Raw genomic sequence first — 16,927 nt, 5'->3', positions numbered from 1 at the left:
GCTAGTAAGAGATGTCAAATCATTTCTTGAGTCTTACTAAACTCACAAACTTAATCATCTTAGAAAAATAAGTGCATTCCTATTTGTTTTATCTGTTTGGTACTTTTGACAGTGCAAAAACAAGAGCTAACTTTTGGTGTTTCACATTTACTTTATATGCTTCCTATATTCCTTCCCAAACTGTTAGTTAAGGTAAATTTTATGAAAAAAAGTAAATAAATAAAACTCAAGTAGTTACAGGTTCTGGGATTTTTTCCATGTTTATATAAAAGAAGGGGAATATCCTTTCTTTTCAACAGAAGTAGTAAGAATCAAATACAGTACTTTGTAAGAAAATAGTTATGCAAAAAAGACATCATCATAAGAAAAGTCTGTATTTCCCCACCCCCACCCCCATCCCCATTCCTTGATCTCACAATTTTGATTTGGAACGTGCAGGAGTTCATGTTGACATGCCCAAGATGAAAATCGAGTCTCACTCCCAGACAGTTATAACTCCTCCAGAAAACAACATGTGCACTTAAACCATGTTATGCACTTCTAACAACCCGTTTGTTTTTCGTTTTTGTCAACACTGACTGTTCAGCCCCAACTCTTTTTACAGGTTAGACGTATTTATAGCTCATACCTGAGACTGACCCACTGGGCATGTTCACACCACAATGCATGGGGGTATCTGGGAATCTCCAATCTCTGTCTTCAGCTGGAGAGGATGGGTCAGTGAGAATGACTTAGTGCTTAGCAAGAGCTGGAGGGGAGAGACAGGGAGCCGCAACAAGAGGCGGCTCTCTCTCCTGTCGGATCTCCAGGCTCCTGACACGACCCCCTCACAGAGCTCACCCCAAGCTCCCCCGGCTCTGCCCGCGCCCCCCGCCCGCCGCCACCGCCCCCTCGCCCCCCGCTCTCCCCGCGCCCCAGGGCGCCTCGCCCCGCGGGGCACCGCCCCCGCCCGCGCCCCCCGCCGCCCGCGCCCCTCCCCGGGAGGGCCCTCCTCCCGCGCAGCCCTCCCGCCGCCGGCCGCCGCCGCAGCTTCCCCCAGCCCGGCAGTGGCGGCGCGGAGGAGGACGAGGAGGTGGGTGAGGGGAGCTCCGTCCTGCGCGTAACAAAGCGGCCGCTGCCATTTTGAGCCGCGGCCGGGCCCCGCAGCGGCAGCAGCGGCGGCGGCCAGGCCCTGCCCTTGCAGCGGGGGCGCGCCCTCACCTTCCCCGTAGTCCATGGCGGCGGCGGCGACGGCGGCGAGCGCTGCTCCCGCGGCTCCAATGGCGCCTTCCACCACAACGCGGCGAGGCGGGCTCGGCGCGCGGCACGCACGGCCACGGCGTGCGCCGATTGGTCCGGCTATGCGTCACGTGAGCAGGGGCCCGGAACGGCCGCGCACAGCGCTGCGCGCGGCTCCTGGACCAGCCGGGTCACGAGGGAGGCTGCGCGGCGGCCATTTTGAGCCCTGGCAGCCGCCATTTTGTGTTCTGGCGAAGGGCTCTGTCTCGCTTGAGGCCGCTGCAGGACGAGGAGTGGCAGAACATCCACACCTTCAGCCTCCCACACACATGCCCGCGGGCCCTGTTGAAGTGGCCGCTGTAAAAAACGCTCCCTTGAGGTCAGGCAGTGCCTGGCGGGAGTGAGCCCTCAGTGGCATCCCTGCAGCTGCACAGCCTCAGGCGTGAGGTGCCCTGCCAGCTCCCAGTGTGCGCTGCTGCGGTGTTGTGCAAACCAAGTGGCTTTACAAAATAAACCGTTTATTTAAGCAATGACTCTCCTGTGATGCTTCTCCTTCAACGAACATAACAATATCAGTTTAAAGAAGAAAGTCTTTACTGTGAGGGTGGTGAGGCACTGGAACAAGTTGCCTATGGACATGGTGGATGTCCCATCCCTGGCAGTGCTCAAGGCCAGAACATGTAAGGCCTTGAGCAACCTTGTCTAGTGGGAGATGTCCATGACTATGGCAGGGGGAGCTGGGACAGGATGATCTTTAAGGTCCCTTTTGTGAGAAGTATCTCTAATTAAAATTTAGAAGACGGCCAAATAAAGTGAAACAAAGAACTTTATTAACAGCACGCTGGCTGCACCGAACTCATGACCAGGTTCGAGCACACCTGACTGGGAGGGACGAGCCCTTTAAGACCCTTCGATTTGCAGAACCACTCCCTCACTCCTCCCATGCTAGGCCTCTCTCTTTTCTTTCTTAAAAGGCAATCTTCGCTTTCTGGTGCAGCCCATTGGTTGTCTTCATCCACCTACCAGGTTGTGTCCCTGCCGCAGGCCGCATGGTTCCCTGGCAGTGAGCCCAGGCTGGTCTCACCACCTTACATTCTTCCCTGCTCACCTTCGAACTGTAAAGCAAACAGAACAATAAGTAACAATAAGTAGCAGTAAGCAGGCAGAACTATAAGCAGTGCAATAGGCAACCCCAAGCAGAACTGTATGTAGCAGCAAGTAGGCAGCACCAATAAGCAACTTCAAGCAGAATCACAAGCAGTCCACTGGTCCCTGACCACAAAATAGTTCCCCAGTCCTTTAAACAAAATGGCTCCCAAGTGCCCCAGCACGAGGCAGCCATGGAAACCCCTGCTTGTAATAAAACATCCTATTTATTTCCTACACTTTCAATCCCTTAACATTCAATGATTCCATGATTCTATGATCCACCACTCCTGAGATAAAGTATTCTGGTGTCTGTAACAGGCTGCACTGAAAGAAACAGGCTAACATTAAACATAGACTTTCATTTTAGGTTAGTCGTAAGGTAACACTTTATTCCTCTATGCAGACAAAGATTTGAAGAAGAAAATGACTTTGCCCAGATATATGATCATGCAAAAAAACCCCAATGACCTATGTGAAGATCACATGCGGAGAAGTATTTCATTCCCTATTGTTTCTTAATGTTTTATAAAACCCTGACAAAAGGAAACAAAAAGAGAGAGGGAAAAAAATTATATGGCAATGAGCAGATCTGGTACAGAAAACGTGGGAATATGACTGTGAGGACAGGCTGTGGGTGAACTTTCAGGCTGCATGAGTAGGCAAAGCCGCTATCTCCTGAGGTTTGATTTTGCCCGGGAAATAGGGCTTCCTTGAGTCTTGGGTGGTTGGCAGGACAGCATCAAAAAATTACAGTTTCTCCCCATCCAAAAAGTAATAAAAATCCCATTGCAGGAAAGCAAAAAAGAATACAACAATTCACCGAGGTCAAGAGTCCAAGTTTTGCAATAGACTCAACCCTGAGCCTGGCAGAGCAGTTTCGCCCCCCGAGCTCTGGATGGCAGTAGTTGCGAACGAATGTGAACCGCAGATCCCGGCTCCCTTCTCACCCCAGCATCGGATGAGACATACATGCGGAGACAGTGGTTATTCCCTGCCAAAGGGAACCTTTCCTTCGGCTTTACCACCAACCTGTTGTCCAATGATACGTTATGCTTGGGCAGAGCAATGATTTCAATGTTCAAAAACCAAATACCCCTCACACAGACCTGTTTGTGTACCCATCCCTCTACACCCACACCCTCGTGCAGACCAGACAAGTTTCTTGCACTGAACATGAGATTCATGCAGTAGACATTTTCCTGAATGTCCAAGACTGTGCGTCTCGTGTTTGCAACATAGCACCCTCTTTTCTGCAGCCTTTTGTGCAGTAGTTGTTCGGCACTGCACAGCCTGATCTGCAGACTTGTGCTTGTGAACAGGCACAAGGACCAGCATCCCACTGCCCTGCAGATGGGCTGACCTGTATGGAGCAGCATCCCGCTGCCCTGGAGATAGGTGCAGGCCCACCTGTGAGCTGTACAGCTGGAGGGGCTCCTGCTGGGCATCTGCCTGGGCCAGCCTGTGAGGGCCTGGCCACCACTGCACCATAACCTGCACAGATGTTGTCACTTCTCAAGAAAAAAAGAAGAAAAAAACACAACATATTTGAAGATTTTTCCCAGGCAAGAAAACACACAGGCACAGCTCTATATGAAATAAAAAACCTGATGGATTAAACCATAGCATATACCTGTACAGAATCCGAAGGCTATCCTCAGTAGCAAGTCAGTACCAAGCTTGTGTTCTCAGATGCCCTAAAACACACAGCAGTCAAAACTGTAAAGTATAATCTCTGCTTGAGGACTCAATGCATGCTGCAGGGTGGGTTGCTGTGGAATGCACTAAGTGGATTCTCACCCTATTCCGATTCATCTGGTTGGGCCAAATGAGATTTTTAATGATAATGGTACTGAATAAGCAGCTCTGAAGGGAGTAAATAATGCAGAATAGATAGATTTGTGATCAGTGTAGCTAATGGTTATTCAAAATAAACACAAAAATCCAGAAAACTGGGTTCATCTGAGTCAATTGTCCCTAAGACTACCAAATCTGTTTCCCTGGTGCAAAACCTACTGAGAAATTCAACAATCGAAACTCTCTGGTAGGCTGTACAACCTAAGGGGACTATTGCATAAAGGAGAGCAGGATTTACAAGAAAGTGTCCGAGAGGGAAACACTGTGATTGATTAGGAGACTATTACAATGATACAGGATTATTATAAGATGTTTAGGGAAAAGGCCAAAGACAAGGAAGGGAGGCACAAAGGCAGATCAGGGAAGAGCTAAAAAGATTGAGGTGTGTTGGAGCAAGGATATAAAAAAAGGCCATCTGCATGTAAGTAGGCTGCTGGTCAGTATGTTTGTGTGACTGAGCCCCATGGCTAATTGCCACTGTCTGTCCTATCCTCTTTTTAAATTCCGTTTTTAACTACCTTCCGTGTGATTGTGTTCTCTATTCTATGCCTGTGCATCTGATCTGGTAATGAACTCCAAACCAGACCAGCTGGTGAGTCAAATGAGCAGTCTGGGAGACAGGTATTGGGTGACCCTTGAAGGGCTTTTATCCTGAGCATGCATTCTTACGAGCTGGATGGGACTATGCCTGCATGTGTGTTGTGGGTGTCTGTAAAGACCCAGGCTGAGAACAGATACAAGCATGTCCAAGGCACCTAACACTCCCCATTCATAGGATAATGATGCCAAGACATATTTTTTGTGAATCTCTCCACTATTTTCCTGAAGCATATTTGTTCTACAACTAAGCATATTGACTCATTAGAGCATACTAGACTACCAAGAGCCACAGGGTTAAGCCTCTGTAGTTTGTCATGTTAAAAACCTGAATTCAAAAGGTCAGAAGCAGCCCCTGAAGAGATGAATGATTGTTGAAATCAGCAGAGTTTCATACAGACTTCAGGAAGCTCTGAATTGGGTCCAAGCACATCACGGTAAGATTACTTAAAATTTTTATGCAACCTCCGAGTGTTACTATGAGAACTACCACCATCCTGTGTGCCATTTCATGATCTGAGGAAGTTATTGACAACAGAGATGGTTGTTATGGGGACAGCTGTCTGTCAAAGAAAAGAGAGTACATGACAAAGACAACATCTGATTATGATCGATTTGTTCTTATACAGAAAAGGAGGTGTTTTCACATGCAGCCCTGAAAACACATAGGTTTATTTAGGCTTTAAAAGTTATTGCCCCAGAACCAGAAGCTCAGGAACAAGCAACTGAATCTGGGGGCAGACCAAGACTACAGCAGGTATAACATAAAATTTTTTGGATTCAATACAAACAGGTCAGCAAAAGCGTATTATTTTAGACTTAATTATGATCAATGGGCCACTGTTGGTCTCAGACTTTTTAAAACAAAGGCTCCTTTTTCCTCCCTGCAGGACTCCAAAAAGGAAAAAAAATCTAAGCTAAGGAAAGTAAAACAAAGCGGAGACATAAGAATAGAAAGGGAACAGACCGGTATTGTACTTCATTTGTTCTCAATGATCCAAAACATGAATGTTTCAGTTCGGTGTAGAATCTCCTTGTGCAATCACATTCTGCTCTTGAATTCACGTTCCACTGCTTCCTTGAATTTGTTTTCTTAATGTTTTTTTTTGTAGATTCTTCAGAGCAGTACAGGGATAAGAGAACAATAAGTGATTTTTCCAAGAACAAACAGCAGCACAGTTACTATGAAATACAGCTCTTCTGCAGTTCAGTACCGTAACTACCCACACCCTCTCCTCGTTTTTCCAAGTGCTGTGTTTTCCTCTATGCTTTCATTTAAAGCATTTTCTAAAACCTAAAGAAATTCTGTAGAATAACTATCAACTGCTGCTAACAGGGGGTAGCAACCAGGTACTGACAATTGTGAAGGCCTAACACTAACACTGTTTAATTGCAGTGGAGTTGATCTAAATTGGGAGGGGTTCGTCTGGCCTTTGATGAAAGCTGTCTGCCTCTTAACCCTGTGATTGACATAGTAGGTGTGATTGACATAGTATTTAAATCTACAGGAGCACCTGTCTGCAACAGCACATCTCTCCAGTGCCATTAAAACAGTATTCACAGCAGTGGAAAAAAATATGTATTTTAATTTTTAACATACATCTCCACTGACACTTGACATTTAGCTTTCTTTGCATTTTAGGATGATGGGGAGTGAGGTAGGAACATGAAAATGACATTGATTCTTTATAAAACATGAATTCCAATTCCCTTTGTTTCTTCTTAGATATTAACATAAAAGCAGATCCTTCCATCTGAGGCTCAGAGAAGAACCATGGTAACCATCCAGAGCCACACTGATTTCAGTGGGCTCTTATGTCTGTCATCACAGCATAAATCAGAGCCATAATATGGGATTTCCAAAGGTCAAATATTATGGCCTCTGTAGGTATATATTGAGAATACAAGCATAAAAGATGCCCTAAAATTCAAAAGGAGGGAGTGGAAGCATCCTAATACAGAAACACACTAATCACGTTATCCTTTCCTACAGGGAAAAAAAACACTTAAAATATAGATCAAAAGTCAACCAAACTTAACAAACTTCTTCATATAGCTATTTACAGAAAAGACTAGAAGCTTTCAAATATGCCATAGCACAAACCTGCTGGAGCTTGCATCCTTCTGTGGCCCTGCTGGACCTTCGGTAGCATCCCACAAGCAGCAGCAGGTACTTGCCAAAGAGAGCCATTGCCATAACTCTTGGGTCACAGTAGAACACTGAAGTACAGGTAATAGAAAACCCATTTCGGGTTTTGGTTTGGTTTTTGGCATGATTGCCAATAGCTGGTTGGTTGGATATAGAGAGAAGATATCAGCTTCATTATGACACAGAAATTATCTTTGCAGAGCAACTTTCTAGTAATCACTAAATTATCAGTGAAGTACTTTACTTTTCTTGCATTGCTCTTTCCCTTTAAAATAAAAGCCACCATTAACTAGAATACTGTTACTCTGACTGAAGACAAGAAAGCCAAACGAGAGGTTGTGAAAAAGCACCTTCTAGGGAAAAAATACAGCTCAAGTGGCTGAAGACTTCACAAGTGTGAAGTTTCACCTCAACATTAAGAACTTCTTTATTTTGAGGGTGGCAGAGGGATAGAACAGGCTGCCCAGGGAGGTCATGGAGTCTCCCTCTCTGGAGACATTCCAAACCCACGTGGACACATTCCTGTATAACCTGCTCGCTTTAAAAGTTTTTCCAGGCTCTGATTCCCACGCTAGGCAGGCAGGGGGTTGGACTAGATGATCTCCAGAGGTCCCTTTCAACCCTAATGATTCTGTGGTTCTAAGACCAAAGATCTTGGTCTCTAGTCCTCTTATGGCTATGGTTTGTAGAGACAAGTCCTTGGGCTTGCTACAGAAAGAAAAAGAGAAGTCTGAAGAGGAGCACCCCAGATGGGAAGGGACCTACTCCAGGCAATACACCATGAGGGGGGTTCTTCAGAAACAGAAAACTCATCCCTGCCACAGAAGCAGAAGAAAACATACAGCAGGTTGCTGTGTACACTCTGACATTTTTTCTCTGTACAGTTAGCGGGACATGGTAAAGGGAAATGGGTAGAAGAGGGCATGCCTCTTTTTCTTTCATGCTGCAGTAAGCTTGGATATGGGTTTCCTACAGGATCTGGTCACAGAGGTACGAGGCTGCCCATGCTCCTGTGCCTTCTGCCTCAAAACTGCCGTGAAGTCACACAGAGTTTGAAAATAAGTTTAAAAAGAGAGGAGGAAAAAAAAAAAGGTTGAGGGTATATATATTTGCACTTGGAGGCCACTTTTCTGAGCCTTTGCTCTTGAGCTTTATTTTTACACTTTTCAGTGTGATTGAGTAATATTTTTCTCATTTTTAATTTATTGTTTTTATTGTTACTTATAGCTCAGGTTTCCAGGCTCTCTAGAATCAAACTGCAGAGGTGTACAGCAAACCCTGTTCCAAGACTTGTGACAGAATCACCAGAATGTCAACATATGATTTGACGTAACATTTCACATTTTTTTTTCTGTGTTTCCAAAGTAGTTCATTCCAGGAAAAATTTCTACGTGGTCCAATATATCCTGCCATGAGAGTGCTCAGTATTTTGTTCCTTAAGTTGTGCTATGTTGGTGAGTATTACTGAAGAAGCTAGTCTGCAGAAGAAATTTTCCCAATGTGCAGGAAGGGAAAATTGCCATGTGTTTTTGTTGGGTTTATGATACAATGTGTACATCATGGAACACAGTCAAACTTTCATGTAACAGTTTGTTTCCAGGTTACTGACATTTTATAGGGGAATCACTGCATAGTTTTATGAAAACAAGGAACATATGCAAAACCCTTTAAAATGTGTAAGAGAAGAAAACAGATACAGCTTCTTTCTCACACTGCATGCATGCTACTTCCCATGCACTTCAAGGATGATAGAAATTTCAGCAAACTCTTTACTGTTCAAGGCTCATAAAACCTACATATGCTGCATATGTTTCTGAATCAAGTTTTTGCATGTAGTGTGATCTGAAAATTTAATGCTGAAAATAATTATTCTCTGTGCTTTCCACTTGTTGTGCTTTGACTTAATCTGCAATGAGGAGCCTCCAAACTCCAAATCCTTCTGATTTCTGTGAAACATCTGATGATTACACACTCTGTTAGCTCAAGAATTGTGCTGGTAAACTCACTTTGGAGCCTTGGTCTGGAGACCACGTAAGCTTAGTAACTGCAAAAGGTGGGTGCTGTGCCACCCCCCACACCCTCCCACATGTGTCAGCCATCAGGGCAGCAGCTCCAGGGTATCAGGGAGATTCGTGCCTTGACAGTGATGCCCCCAGCTCTGCCCTGGGAAAGAAACTTCACTCTGTGGTCTGAAAAATGACTTGTGCCCTGGTAACTCTGCCTGCTCCGCTCCACAGAGCAGCTCTGCCTGCCTGGGGACAGCTTCTTCCGCTGAGGCCAAAGCAGCTCATCCAGAAAATGACAGAAAGCATCTGCCCACTATCAGCTTTTCCTTCCTCCTCCTCTTGTATTGCACTTGTTATGCTGGGTCTCAAGTCCTGGCACAAATGTAGAGATGCTCAATGCAGCCTGAGCATATTCATCAGTGTGAGTATTGCAGTATCTGTCAACATTTCCTCCACAATACTTGAGAGCACTTTGAAAACAGTGCTGGCTGCCTCTCAAAAATCCTAGTGAAACATGGCTTTCACTCAGCTCTGTGCTCCAAGGTCATATACTTCTTGGGCACGTGATTCCAGCAAGCCTCATCATCTGTGGTCCCAATCCAGAAGCACTTTAAGTGCAGATAACCTCATCTAAGCACAACTATAGATCTTAATATGGATGCACAACATGTGTTTTCTGCACAGGTTCACAACCCTCCCTTTTTGAGGGCTTTTCAAAATCTCATTCTTTCGTCCGGTTTATGTGCAGCCACACAAACAGCTGAATCAGCTCTCCTGAAAGGAACTTCTGAGAAAGGGCAGGAGTGAGTATTGTGGTGACGGGGGATTCAAAGGCAGGTTTTTTTCACCTTTTTTTGCTACCAAGGGACATGTAACCTCAACTTCTACAAGGTTATTAGATTCACCCCCTTCACCACTGAGATTCCCCTGCACAAATCCCAAAAGTATTTTAGGTAGCTCTGGGAGTGAGTCACGAAGACTTGTATTTTAACCTTCTAAGTGATGTATGTTATGCAATCTGGGACAGAAAGGGCAAATCACGATTCAAACAAAAAGGAAATGCATACATTCCCCCCTCCTGTCAACAATTTCCACCCAGCCCAGTCACCTCAAGCTATAGGTACTGGTGAACTGAGTTTATTCTGGGCTCTGACTCAGATCTGCCCTGTGGCTGAGATACACCTCTCCCTTTTTCCTCGTCCCTTCCCAGTTATGACTACAGCAACTACAGGCAAACTAACAGAAAGCTACAGAGTGAGAGATATCTGCTTATGTATTTTTCATGAGAGGCAATAGTAAATGCAAACATATACATCTAGCATAATGTTAGGCCCAGAGACCCAGGCCACCAGGACTAGCATTCCACAAAGCTTGCCTTGCCCCCTGCCACATTCCTGCATGCAAAATACCAGGCTTTGGAAAAGGATATACTGGAGGCAAAGCCTCACACTGGCACCAAGCACTCTGGTTGCCCAGCTCTCACACACATACAAAGGCCAGTTCCAGCTAGGTGTGGGTCAGAGACCACGTGTAAGTTGGCTGCCCTGGGAACAGACATGGGCTAGACTGGCTCCAGCTTTAGCCTCGTATGATGTACAAGAAATTTTTCCTGCGTTGCTCTTGTTCAGTGGAATTCACGTGCGGAGCCAAAGATTGCTCCACAACCACCTCAGAAAACTGTGATTCATCAGATGGCATTTGAAAGGGGCCATCCCACTGCCTGTCCCCTAAAAAACCCCCAGCTATGCCAGCAAAACTCTCTGGTGGCAGTGCTTGTACAGGTGGAATCCCACTCAGGTGGGTGTTCCTAGCAGACACTTGTACACTTACATTGTCTCTTCAGTGTATTACTACAAACACTTTTAATTTAGTCATCTAGAACAGGATTTCAGTACTACAGAAAAAAACTGGTTTCCATGTTATTTCTGGAAGCTTATATAATTTTTCCACTTTCTCCTTTCCTCTGGGCACCACCTCCCCTTTGCATAATTTCATTAAGATGTATAAACTGTCCAAGATATATATGGGGGAAGGAGAGTAAAAGCAGCAGTCACAGAAAAAACACCAAAATACCACTTTCCATCCAAGTTACACAAAAAAAATTGCAAAATCCCTTGGCACCAAAAGCATAGGGAATCAGAGCCACCTACCAGCAACTGAAGGTGGGGTTCCTGTGTGTGCAGTCAGGGCTGTGCCAGCAACATTAGGAAAGGTATTTTTACAAACATTTGAAGTAGAGAGTCTCAAGACCTCTTGCTGACATCCATGACACTGTTGGTCAGATCAGCCAACTTAAAGGCAGCACTGCAACACCACCCTCCACTGTGATCATACCCTGCCTTTGCATATATGTTTAACTCAAGTGAAAAGGTCAGAGACCTCCATGTATTTTTTTTAAATACAGAAACCAAATTAACTTGCTGTTAAATGTGGGACAGGGTCACCTAAGACATCAACTGTAGGATGTGGAGTTTTGAATCAAAGCTTCACATCTTCTTCACCTGAGGATCTGAGTCAGGATAAGGAAAGAGAAAATTAAAGTTGTTTATGAAGCCCTATAGCCCTGTAAGGCCCAATTCCTTCAGCAAATTAAAGAAATTTGTAAGCTGACCACAACAACCAAAGTAATGTCCCATCTGCCCAGGATCCATCCAGCCTCATGAGGGCTGTGCCAGAGCACCCATGTCTCCATGAACCTTCACCAGTTCCTTCCTGGAAGAAGACACAAAAGCTGTTCATTTAAAGCCACTTCCCAAATGCTCTAAGTCACAAGGAAAGCAAAGCTATATATCAGCAAGCATGGATATGGCGTTGTCAATTCTAACCCTTGGATTAAATCAATACTCTCACCATTCATGGGAAATGAAAATGAATTGATGGTGTTGGATCTTTTCCCAGCAGGCTAGTGTCCGCTGCTCAGTGCCACTGGAATGAATATCACCGTCTGGCTCTCCTCTTGAGGCTTCAGCAAAATACACAGAGCAGACAAAAGGAGTGACCTGCTTCCTCAGCCATATGTCTGCTCCCTGCCCAATTCTGGATCCAGGCGCCAGGGCAGGGCTGACCAGCACTCACTGCTATTTCCTTGGCTGAACCAGATCAGCAAATACAGAGACAACATAAAGCTTGGAAACTTTTTTTCAGCCAGGAGCATGTTTCTTTGTCTGTAACTCATGTCTTTGTAAACATTTATCCCCGAATGGCATCTGAAGATCCTTATTTGGTGTATGTATTTTCTTTTGGCATGCCTGGGACAGTGAAAATCAATAAAGGCAGTTTCACTTGCAGGAGTTTGAAGCCATGGTGTTTGCCCAATAAACATCTCACACACACAGTCCTTCATTGCTAAAGAGAACTGCAATGAAGTAAAAATATTGCAGGCACTTCTCCTGATCTTAGAGCTTGTAAAAGGATATTCTCACACAAGCTGAAGGGCTGGATTGTGCAACTTTTGCAGTACTGAGCGCTTACCTGAGCACAACCAGCTCATTGAAAAGGTCTGGCACAGAATTGTTCCCCACAAGTTTGTGGTTTCAATAAAACAGCAAATTAGTTAATGAAGGATAGCAGCATCTCCAAAATGGCCCTGAATTTTAGAGGGTGCTTTTTTTTCTGATGAAGTTAGCATAAAGGCACAGTAAAATCTTTTCAGGAAGAAAATGGTCTCCACATACTGATAGGGTGCTGCAGTAGAATCCTTCAGATGAATGGAGGTTTTGCACTAGATTTTATTAGGGAGGAAAGATTTACGCAGAATTTTTCCTGTTCCAAACTGGCAGCAAAAAAGAAGGAAGTGTTTACCTGAGTGATTAATTTCAGCAGCTCCAGGACAGTGTGTAGTTTCTTCCAGGGAAATAATTTGGATTCAGAAATGTATAAAAGACCACTCCAAATGGAGTGAGCAGTTTTCAAAAGAAGCATCTGGAAAAAACAAGTTTTTAATCATTTTGGATGTGAAGCCAAAAGAATTCAGAACAAACATTTTGGTAACAGAAAAACATTCTTTAAGGGGGATTAGGGCAGGAGCAGTTCATCTATACCCCAGCTAGTGATCAAGCTCTGAGCAACAACCAGGTTTTTTAGAGGATTGTTTCACTGGAGTTCATTTAACCATACTCTTTTTAACAACAGAGCTTCAGGAGGTGAGCGGTGAAGAGGCAGAACAGCCCTGTGAACAGTCAGCACATTGAACTGCAGGATTTCTTTGCTTTTTGTGATGCGTTAGGACCCGTTCCAAACTCCTCATAATCATTGCATTAATCTCCCAAGCTGTGCCTCACTTCGACTCTGCAATACTAGGAGCAGGAAATTTCCACCACCTCGGCCTTTGACAGCCACTTAGTGACTGTTTTTGTGTGAGACCTCATAGAGGGAAACAAACCTGCATTTCCAAATGTGGTGACTGCTCCAGGAGACAGCAAGGGTCTTGCTCTATGTACTCAGTCTGAAAAAAAGCTTTGCATTTATAAGTCAGCTCCAAAGAGCTCCAAAACGCTTGGCTTGCCCTGCCCCAAAATCAGCACATCCCCCAGCAACTCCTAGCATGCAGAGGAAGTGGAAGAGCCCCATCAGGGTCCTCTTTTGGACAGTGCTTTGGAGAGACACAAAATCAGCAAAAGCCAAGCACCAGTCATCCATCCCTTCCTCTCCTCCATGTGTCAGACCAGAGGTACATGCCTGTCTTTAGCACAAATCAGTGAGGATGGTGGTATCTGGCAGTCCCCTCTCCCCCTGTGTGAGCAGGAGTGGGACTCAAGTATCCTCTGCCAGCAGTGCCTGAAGCCCCATCTTTGTCTTCTGCACAAGGGCTGTACAAGGAGCCACAAGGCTGTACAAGCTCAGACCACTCAGGAACTAGCAAATGATGGGGCATCCTGCACATGGCAGGAAGGAGAGGGGTCGCTGCCAGTGAGAAGCCCCTAAAGAGGGCAAAGATGAGTGGCTGGGGCACATACCATGATTTGGGTCTGTTTGTGTGATACAATCAAATATCTATCAAAGGCTGTAGCTTACACCAAGGAGTAATGCCTTTCCCCTTTGAGCAGATAGTGCCTCTGTGCCCAGACAACAATGCAGGTCTGCCTGGAAAAACGAAGTGGGCATGTGCTCTGAAGGATGGATAAAAACAAGGCAGAGAAGGACAGAGAATCTGGTTTTTCTGTCACAGAAAGTTATCCCAAGCAGTCTGTAATAAAGATGCCATGATGGAGGAAGTGAAGCCATGCCCAAGGCTAGCAGCCATGCTGTGTGCTCTGGGCCGTCAGCAGGTGCTGTGGTTGCGGTGCCTCCGGAGGGGAGGAGGGAGGCTTGCACAGCACATAGCGGCCGTTTGCTCTCCACCAGGGCATTTTGTGGGAGAACATTCCTTCTTCACGGCAGCCAAAGGAGGTGCTGCAGATCATAGGAAAATCAGGACAAAAGCCAGGGCCATACCACAGGAGAGGTAGTTTCCTTGTATTTGCCAATTCTCCCTGAACTTCTCTCCCATGAACTTCCTTTGCATCCTCTTCAGATTATGAAAACTAACAGCATCCCCAATATCCTGTAGCAAGGAGTTTCACAGCTGCAAACTTCCTAAACTGCATCACACCAAAATACTTTTGGACTGAAACGAGTGTTTAGAGTTGTTTTTCTCCTGCAAAATTGTCCTTCACAGCTACTGACAGGAACAGAGCCAGCCCTGCAGGCAGTGACTTCTTTACCCCAAGTCCTTGTAAACCTGCCCACCCCACTGCACATCCCAGCATGGGGAACCCCTCCTGGGCACCCAGCCTGCTCCACCTTCATACACTGAGGAGCAGCAGCTCACACTGAGACCCATTAGCTGTTAAGTACTGGAAATGCTGTGGCCAGCAGGATAACAACTGGAGAATCAGCATCTACACACCTTTTTCCACATCACATAGAACTGGTATAGTTTTATAATATCCAGTGCCTAGTCCAGTTTGCATCTGTCTATTCATCCTTTAAGCTTCTTTGAACTCCAGTCTTGCACAGAGCTAATCACCCCACCAAGGCTGTGCTAATAATAACAGCAGCCGTTCAGTCTGTCAGGAGCATTGATTGCCACATAACAAAACCACAGTGATACTAGATCTCTAAGGTCTCCTCCATGCCAGCCCTTTCTCAGTCTGGTGAGGAGAGAGCAGCAGAACGTAAAGCTAAAATGCTCATTTTCAGACCCTCTGTGTCCCATCCAGGCTGTTCACCAGTGTTTCACAACCCATGCTGTCTGCTGCTGAGCTCCTCTGGGGGACTCAACAACTAGAGGCCCCATAAAAAATGTTAAAAGCATTTAATTAAACAAATATATTCAGAGTTAAACATGTTGCTAGGAATGATCAGTGCAAGAACAAACATAAACAAAGCTCCAGAGGCACAAGGACCTTTACCTGGGACAGTAACCCTGACTGCCTTCCTCTGAAGATACGCTTACCTTGTGCAGCAGGTGTAATTCTTCTGTGGGGCAACTCCTACAGAGACACCCTGGCTAGGAACATAACTGCTGTGCTGGGATAGGGGTGGCCAAGATTCTCTTGATTTCCTGATGGGGAGGAGAAAGTCAGGTTTCAAACTATGGTGCAGCACTGCTATCTATATGATCATTTTACAGTCGTTTAATTACTTCAGAAAAATTACTTAATTAAGGCCTCTTCTGTAGAGTTCTAGTTCAAAATTGCAGCCTGTCAGCTTTACTGGTCCTAAACTGAAAGAAGAGAAGGTCCCTGTGAGAGGACATGCTAAGGCTCCTTTGTGCAGTGCCTGTGTGGACTCCTGGAGCTGACCTCTGTCTTGCAGAGATGGCACTAGATCACTGGGATTTCAGATCACCAGCACCTGGGGTAAACACCCATGCTCTGGGTGAAGGCTGAAATTTGTGGTGAGAGGGACATGTCCTCAGCCATAAACAGCTCTGAAGGTCTGAGGAATATTCCCAAGTACTCAGTGAATTATTCAACCACACTAGTGCTGACTTGCAGGGACAGCGCTTCCACACACAATTTTAAAGCCAATTTACTTAACAAGATTTTAATACAAAGATAGCTAGAAACCTATTTCATTCTCCTGGGTCAGATCATGCTGGCATTTTCTTAGGTCTCAAATACACAAACCAGTATTGACAGTGATCAATTTACAATCCAGCTGGTCTTTCCCTTTTGTTAAACACATTTCACAATTTCAATAGGTTAAAACCCGAGGCCCTGAAAGGCATTCGGTTTCCAGCTCTGTCGTGCATTACAGCCCTACAGACCTGGGTACATACTTAGAGTCTCCACTTGCCTGGCATTTTACATCCACAAGACATCCTTGCAGCAGTGCAGAAGTCCAGAATAAAACTCTCAGGATAGCTAAGAGACTGGAGGGCTTGGAGACCAATCACCAAACTTGGTAAACTGAAAAGACTGAGAAGAGAGTAACAAGAGTTACGGGGATAATAAACACACCCAAACAACACATGGTGAAAGGCTGAAGGAAGGGGTTTTACCCAAGGCAGAGAAAAAAATGAAAGGGGTGGAGAAGCAGCACTCACTGCAGAAGGCAGCTGTGACAATCATCAGGTGTTCTCTGCATCCTCTGTGAACCGGGTAAAAAACAGACAACCCAATTTACAACAAAGATAGGGAAGGCTCTTAGGACACAGAACTACAGGAGCCATGAGGATGCCTATGGAAATTACAACTTAAGGACGTTATGGAAACCCTTTCCTTGGAGGGCTGCAGGAAAAATGTGGTTTCATCAGGATGTGTGAGAGCTGAAAGTGGGCAGGACCCCACTAGCCCCAGCATTTTCAGGCAGCTGGAAGGGAACTTCAAGCCTCCCTGTGCTGGCTGATACCCACTTGGGTATCACCTGCCAGCCAGAGGAGGGAGAATCCCTTCACAAGGGGAAGCTACAGTTCTAAGATTAGACTCCAGCCCTCGACAGTGCCCAGGCTTTCCCTGCAGAGCACTGT

General features: G+C 45.5%; 1 protein-coding gene and 1 long non-coding RNA gene across 7 annotated transcripts in view; both read right to left on the bottom strand.

Moving 5' to 3' along the window:
- The window catches only part of ZNF326 (zinc finger protein 326), a 34,495-nt gene extending 33,173 nt beyond the window's left edge, over positions 1-1,322 (bottom strand). The window contains exons 1-2 of one of the 2 annotated variants that reach the window (XM_051802753.1): positions 1,201-1,322; positions 629-703 (exon numbers count right to left, since the gene is read on the bottom strand). In XM_051802753.1, the coding sequence (XP_051658713.1) occupies positions 629-703; positions 1,201-1,216 (91 nt within the window). In that variant the 5' untranslated portion in view covers positions 1,217-1,322. The remainder of the gene's footprint in view (positions 1-628; positions 704-1,200) is intronic. The other variant, XM_051802762.1, reaches the window with a different exon arrangement.
- Positions 1,323-2,003: 681 nt separating this feature from the next.
- LOC127477972 (uncharacterized) lies at positions 2,004-15,871 on the bottom strand. 5 transcript variants are annotated; one of them, XR_007907091.1, is made up of 4 exons: positions 15,410-15,871; positions 5,786-12,894; positions 3,998-4,061; positions 2,004-3,878 (listed from the first exon to the last, which is right to left on the bottom strand). It is a non-coding gene; the product is annotated as an uncharacterized LOC127477972 (long non-coding RNA). The 5 variants fall into 5 exon arrangements; XR_007907089.1 differs by having other exon boundaries at positions 3,998-12,894; XR_007907090.1 differs by having other exon boundaries at positions 2,004-2,333; positions 3,998-12,894.
- Between the last annotated feature and the right edge of the window lie 1,056 nt (positions 15,872-16,927).

This window comes from Manacus candei, unplaced genomic scaffold (genome assembly GCF_025592945.1).
Source record: "Manacus candei isolate 608988 ecotype Guabito, Panama unplaced genomic scaffold, ASM2559294v1 h1tg000005l, whole genome shotgun sequence".
NCBI lineage: Eukaryota > Metazoa > Chordata > Aves > Passeriformes > Pipridae > Manacus > Manacus candei.
The sequence above is the reverse complement of the archived record's forward strand: the minus strand, read 5'-3'. Positions and strand labels throughout refer to the sequence as shown.